The 6,738-nt window shown below is 38.7% G+C and overlaps 1 protein-coding gene across 12 annotated transcripts in view; it reads right to left on the bottom strand.

Annotated features, from left to right (window-relative positions):
• Positions 1 to 5,519: 5,519 nt before the first annotated feature.
• Positions 5,520 to 6,738, bottom strand: part of SYTL2 (synaptotagmin like 2) — a 122,508-nt gene continuing 121,289 nt past the window's right edge. For 10 of the 12 annotated variants that reach the window (XM_030917996.1, XM_030917985.1, XM_030917987.1 and 7 more), the window contains one exon: positions 5,574 to 6,650. In XM_030917996.1, the coding sequence (XP_030773856.1) occupies positions 6,505 to 6,650 (146 nt within the window). In that variant the 3' untranslated portion in view covers positions 5,574 to 6,504. Of the gene's footprint in view, positions 6,651 to 6,738 lie in introns of all 12 variants that reach the window. The other 2 variants (XM_030917992.1, XM_030917993.1) reach the window with 1 other exon arrangement.

Raw genomic sequence — 6,738 nt, 5'->3', positions numbered from 1 at the left:
AAAATACAAAACTTAAAATTCAGATGATTTCAATCCTGTGAAAATTAAGGGTAGGGAAAAGAGTTGACTATTCCTGTGGTCACAGTTTCTGGTGGTCAGACTTACTATCTCCCAAGTCATTATGATAAGGAAAAACCCTGGGTGTCAATATAGATATGGGATGAATTTTTAAATGCTTCAGATTTCACTGGGAGCAAAACAAATCTGAAAGAAGAGTTTCAGGTTTTTCCCTCACTGTCAAAGATCAATGTCTCATATTTCAAATCCTGAATTTCTTATCTATGGAAACCAAGACTGAGGACTGGGGAAATTTCCTAAGCTGAAAATTTAACAACTACATAAACAATAGGATATTGAAGTTTTGTGAAGTGAGTTCCAAAGACTTTAAAAATGTGAATTAAACTTATTTGTAATTTTTCCACATTTCTCTTCTGTCCTTTTCCTTAAATTTCAAGCTTCATATGCTTAAATGGAGCTCATCTAGTCATTTTCAAGGCAAATGACTAGAGAGTTAGGATGGTCCTTAAATAAAAGGGTCTTACAAACACTGAAAATTTTATTTGTTGATTATATGGTTGTCTGATATCGTAAAGTGAATTCACAAAATATATTTCCAAAGGGGAGGAAAAGAATTCAGAAAAATACTCAAAAAATATACATACCCTTTTTTTTTTTTTTTTTTTTTTTTAATACCAGTCAGGGTCTCACTGTGTTGCCCAAGCTGGAGTGCAGTAGTGTGATCATAGCTCACTGCAGTCTTGAATTCCTGGGCTCAAGCAATCTTCCTGCCTCAGCCTCCCAAGCAGCTAGGACTACAGGTGTGTACCACCATGTCCAGCTAAATTTTCCACATTTAAAAAAGCTTATATTTCTTTTTTGCAAATATATTTTAATACCCGTTTCTATTAAATTTGTATTTACATTATTTAAAATAACATACATCTATAGATTATTTATCAAGGCCAAGAATCTGATAAGATCCTAATCAATATTCATTCATTTATTCAATCAACATTTGCAAGGTTGTTTACAATGCTAGGTGCTAAAAATATATTAATAAAATAGATATGGTCACTATCCTCAAATAACTTAGTTTAGTAATCACTTTGGTTCCTCTCTGTCGTGGTTGTCTTCTTTGCTCAATCTTTTTTTCTAGCTACCCTCCTAAAAGTATCCTGTATATTCCCTTCCCAGAGATCCAAGGTGACCAGTGCTCTCCCTAGTGGTGACCAATGAGTCCTCTCCACTTATCTTCACGTCTTTCCATGTCTCCCTCCCTTTTAAAACTACCATTTACAGAGCTCTTCTAGGTAGTGGGCATTTATTTGTACATCTTTCACTTAATTCTAATGATATTCTTGAAGGGTAGGCATTATTATCCACATTTTATAGATTACAGGTAACAAAGAAACCAAGGTTCAGAGAGGTTAAGCAAATTATCTCATGTCACCCAGAGAATAAGTGATACAGCCAGAATTCAAGTCTAGATCTTTTTGATACCAAAGCCCATGATCTTAGATCACACTTCATTTGTCCATTTGATCATTCATTCATCTCACATAGACTGAGAAACTATTATATCTAAGATTGAAGTCCCAACTCTCAGGATGATTACAGTTTAGTGATAGAGACAGATAAACAGATAACAACAATTCAGTGTGACCACTGCTAAAGAAATCATGGATAAATTAGACATCACTCTTTTCAAAAATACAGTGGTAAATACTGGATGTTACTGAAGGCACAAAGAAGGATACAAAACCAGTCTTGGATGGAAGGGGCATATTAGTCAAGATTGTTTTAATAGAAACCCAATTTAATTTAGCTAAGCAAGTGGAAATATATTGGCTCACAGAAAGTGCACTGAAGGAGCTCATAGAGTCAAAGCAGGAGTGGCAGGAACTAGGTAGGACCCCAGGAACCAAAACTGCAGATGCAAAGCCACCAGAACTCTTTATTTCTCCATCTATTTCTCATCTCTATTGTAGACAGGGTGGATGTGTGATTTTCTCCAGCCACAGTTTGCACCAAGGACAGGGTAGTTCCACTGAATTTATGTGGGGATGGGATCTGTAACAGTGGAAAAAAAAGAAAGCAAAAATTTTGAGGCTAGTGGCAAGAGAGTGGTTGACTGGATAGAGAAGTGATAGTGGGAGGTGACTGATAGGGGTTTGAGGGATGGAGTCCACAATGACTTTTAAAAATAATGTTACAGAATAATGAACTGAAAGCTAAGAGCATAGAAGATTTTGGTCAGAGTGGGATGTTTACATTTAATGCTTCAATGGTAGAACTTCCCAGTTACAAGGAAGTTCATGGATTTGTGTGGCTGAAAAGGAATAGAGGTTAAGGACATTCAAATTGAGGAAGTCAAGGAACTAAGAAGCCCGGTGTCTGATGAACATTCATATGCTGTAGAGTTAGGTGCCAGGGTCATCAATGAATGAGTTGAGAAGGATGGTAGAGGACAAGAATGAGTGGAAGGGATAATCATAACAGCAAACATTTATAGAATGCTATCTGTCAAAAGTGAGCACTATATTGATTCATTTATTTTCACCTATAGAGTAGGCACAATGTCCCCCCTTTCTTTTTTTTTTTTTTTTTTACAGATGAGACACAAAGAAGTTAGATAACCTGTCCTAGGTCACACAGCTACTAAGTGGTTTAACTGAGATTCAAATCCAAGCTGCCTGTTTCTGGAGGTCACTTAACCATTACACTGTACTCCCTTCCTGATAATGCTGTACTCCTTTCTAAGGCTGGACAACACACAGCCTTAGAAACATTTACAGGAAGAGGGAGGAGCAATGATCTGAAATCTGATCCCACATCCTGATTGAAGTACTGGGTGTGAGAGAGTGAGTCTTTTTGTAAGGTTGAAGGAGAACCAGTTCTTTTAGAAAAAGCCAGCCAAAGAAATAGAGGGAATAGTCTGTGATTGAATCAAGTATGTGGGGACATGTTTTTTTATAAAACAAACTAGTCAATAAGCCTGGGAGAGTGAAGATGAGAGTAGATGAGAGAGCAATCCCAAAGCAGAATGGGAATGAAAGTACAGTGGAAGGAGATATTTGGGGCTTTTTACTCCTATAGTGTGTATGGATGCCAGGGATCTGAAAAGATGTCTAAGCAAGTTCCCTGGAAAATACAGCTGAGGGGAAGGGTGGTAGGCATCTCTGAAAGAAGCTAGCCTAGGTTAACAGTAACCATGCTTTGGGTGGACTGCTAGACCATGTGAGAAGTCCATGGAGTTCCCAGGATCTTCACCACCTACTTAGAAGCTACAGCAGTCATGGTAAGTGGAAGAATTTAGGCCTCTCTGAAAAGAGTCAGCAGTGACCCTTAGAAATTTTACTTCATTTTAAAAATAATGGTATTTTGAAATATTTTCACTTGAGGTAGAAACAAATTGCATGTATGCCTAGCTCTTGATTTCGCCAGTGTCTATATAACATCCCATTCTTCTAATAACGAACCATTTTCCTTTGGCCACAGCGTGGGCACATTACCCAGGCTAGGTGAATCATATTATACCATCCACAGTGAATGGTCCAATAGGTGGGCATATGACACAGATCTGGCCAGTTTCCACCATAGGTCTCTCAAGCTGAACCTAGGAAAAAGAAGTGCTTTAGCTGAGAGGTTGTGATGCTGAACCTGGCTGAGGTGCTATTTCTCACTCCCTGAAGGACAGAGATCCCATCTGAGTTTCTGGTTCCAGCCTGCAGGTTCCCAAAATAACCTAGGTTCCTGCAGTACTTCTTTATTCTGTGACCTAACCTAGTACATTTCCAATAAATCCTCCTTTCTGGCTTATTCGCAGCTGGGCTTCTGAAAAAAAACAAAACAAAACAAAACAAAAAGCCCTAAAATATGTAGTTCAAGAAAATGCCTCCAGCTTAAAAAAATGTACTTTGAAGTTTTAGCAGGGTCTTTGCCTAAAAGTTATACTGGCTCAAAAGCATGTCAACCCGAGTTCACTAAAGAATTCAAGTTGCCTACATTTTTTTAAAAGAGACAGGATATCTCTGTGTCTCCCAGGCTGGAGTGCAGTGGCACAATCAAAGCTCACTGCAGCCTCAAACTCCTAGGCTCACGCGATTCTCCCACCTCAGCCTCCCAAGTAGCCAGGACTATAGGCACACACCACTAAGCCCGGCTAATTTTTTTAGTTTTTCTAGAGATGGCATCTTGCTATGCTGCCCAGGTTGGTCTTGAACTCCTCAATCAATGCTCTTGCCTCAGCCTCCCAAAATGTTGGATTCACAAGCGTGAGCCACCACACCCAGCCATGCTTACATTTCATAAAGCATGAAGCTCACACTTGGCCTCCCTTTTGAACCAGGAGAGATTCACTTTATGATTTACACTTTCTTTTTCATGTGAAACATCTCCTTGGACTTCTTGAGTCAGTCAGAAGTGCTGCGGATAGATGCAAGGAAGGTGGGGGGTTCTATTGTCCACTTTGGTGTTTTGAAGATGAGGGATCGGGGGATAGGACAAGGCAGGCAGTCCTGGTCCTAGATGGAGAGATAATGGAGCCAATCTCATTAGTGCTCCAGAGCTGGCCAGATGCTGGTTTTACAGGTAACTGAAAGAAAGGCTGAGAAAGTCACATGTACTATGATGTGGCAGAAGCCAGAACAGGGTTTGTGCTTCTGCCACTGTGCTCTAGAAGTGTAACTCTAATTAGCTCATTTTGCCCTTCCTTAAGTTCACAGCAGGAATGGGAAACAGAGCTGGATTAAGCACTCTAATAAAAAACCTGGGTTGGGAGACCGAGGTGGGCAATTCACAAGGACAGGAATTCTCGAGACCAGCCTGGCCAACGTGGTAAAACACCATCTCTACTAAAAATACAAAAATTGGCCAGGCGTGGTGGTGGGCACCTATAATCCCAGCTACTCAGGAGGCTGAGGCAGGAGAATTCCTTGAACCCAGAAAGCGGAGGTTGCAGTGAGCCGAGATCACGCCATTGCATTCCGGCCTGGGTGACTGAGCGAGACTCCATCTCAAAAAAAAAAAAAAAAAAAAAAAAAAAAAAAAAAAAAAAAAAAAAAGACCTGAGGAGACAATGGAAAGGGCATTAACCTAGGTTAGTTGCTCTTATTGGCAAGTGGGTAGAAGATTCTAGTATCTGTTTGGGAAAAGAGGCAAGTATTCTAGTCGTTTTCAATGACATTTATGAGATGCTTGTTGTAAGATCCCAAGTTCACCTGTCACTCAGGCTTTCTTGAACCTACATTAAATCAGTGCTTGTTTTGAGAAAATTAAGCTGATTGGGTCCTAAGGAAGAGTAATGTGCTTCATATACTAAAATCATCCCCAAAGCATTTTAACTACTTAAAAAAAAATCCTTGAGATCTGCTATGTCCTTTAAAACAAAATAAATAAAAATAAAAATCCTACTCTTAATAACATAGCCAAAGTTGCCCACTTAGGGGAGATGATTCCCAGAATTGCAGTGAAGACTAGAAATATTAGCCCAGAAGAAGTTCATTAGCCTTGTTAGGAAATTTAGATGTTTAGAATTCCTAAAATATTTTATTTAAAATGAGAAGTCAGGCTAATTTTCTAATACAATTTAAATCAAATGATAATTTATTCTAAGGGTTTTTACAAAATACTTTATGAAAATTTAACATACATAAGAAGTACAGTATAACTGAACAACTTACATTCTAATTAAAACTTTGTTGTAAAACATGTTTGTGACTACTCTTATGCTGCTTTCATATAATAAAGTTATAAGAAAAACAATCATATATATGCAGGGTTTTAAAAAAATAAACTCATAAAAATACAGGCTTGAGACCTATCTTAGAATTAAGTCAAAACAAGCCAACAACTGAATTTTACCTATGGCCAGTGGGTGGCACTAAAATACATTTGAGGCTTGTTTTAACTGCCTGTGTTCTCAAGGCAGAAAACACCCGTAAATTCAGTCTCATTGTCCTAACATGGAATTCCACATTTTATTAGAGATTGCAGAGTAAATAGTTTCTTAAGATCCACCTTTTTTTTTTTTTTATCATCACTGATGTTCTGTCTCCATTCCCCGCCCCACTTTGAGTATCTTTCTGCTAACTTTTTCCCACAACCTACAAAGGTCCCGCAAGGGTACCAGACCCTCTTAACTGTGGCACAGAATTGTGGTGTGAAACACATGATGGCAAACAAGAACATTTTGCTTATTAGCAATACCCCATGTTTAATGCTCTGGGGCAACTTTTTCTTTGAAGCAGCAGCAGACGTTCAATTTTCCTAGCTTGTTCAGATATCTTCTTTCATGTTAGAGTCACAAATTACACATTTTGTTATTATTCAAATCCCTTGGGCCTTGTAATCAAAGAAGCACATGCAGATTGACTTTTATATGCTGTGTAGTATTCCTTAGTTGCAATAGATAGAAAGTGAGGATATCTGTCCACCTACTCAGATTTTCAAGATCAGATTCCACGGGTTTAGTAGTTTCAGTGGAGGAGCCAGTGGAATTTGGGCTCATTTGGAAATCTTGGCAATCAAAAGCATTCGGAGAGGCAGTGTTGCTTCAATCCAAGTATTGGGGGAGTTTACCATCTTCTCCCAGAGAGCAACTTCCTCTGAAGTAGAGTCCATCCAGTCCACTTCAGTCCCATAACTTTTACCTGAAAAAAGGAAGCTTTGTATTTATAAAGAAACAGCTCATTGTGGGTGGGGAAAAGAGGGAAAGTCATTCCCTAATTATAACCACCA

The sequence above is a fragment of the Rhinopithecus roxellana genome, chromosome 15 (genome assembly GCF_007565055.1).
Source record: "Rhinopithecus roxellana isolate Shanxi Qingling chromosome 15, ASM756505v1, whole genome shotgun sequence".
Lineage (NCBI taxonomy): Eukaryota > Metazoa > Chordata > Mammalia > Primates > Cercopithecidae > Rhinopithecus > Rhinopithecus roxellana.
The sequence above is the reverse complement of the archived record's forward strand: the minus strand, read 5'-3'. Positions and strand labels throughout refer to the sequence as shown.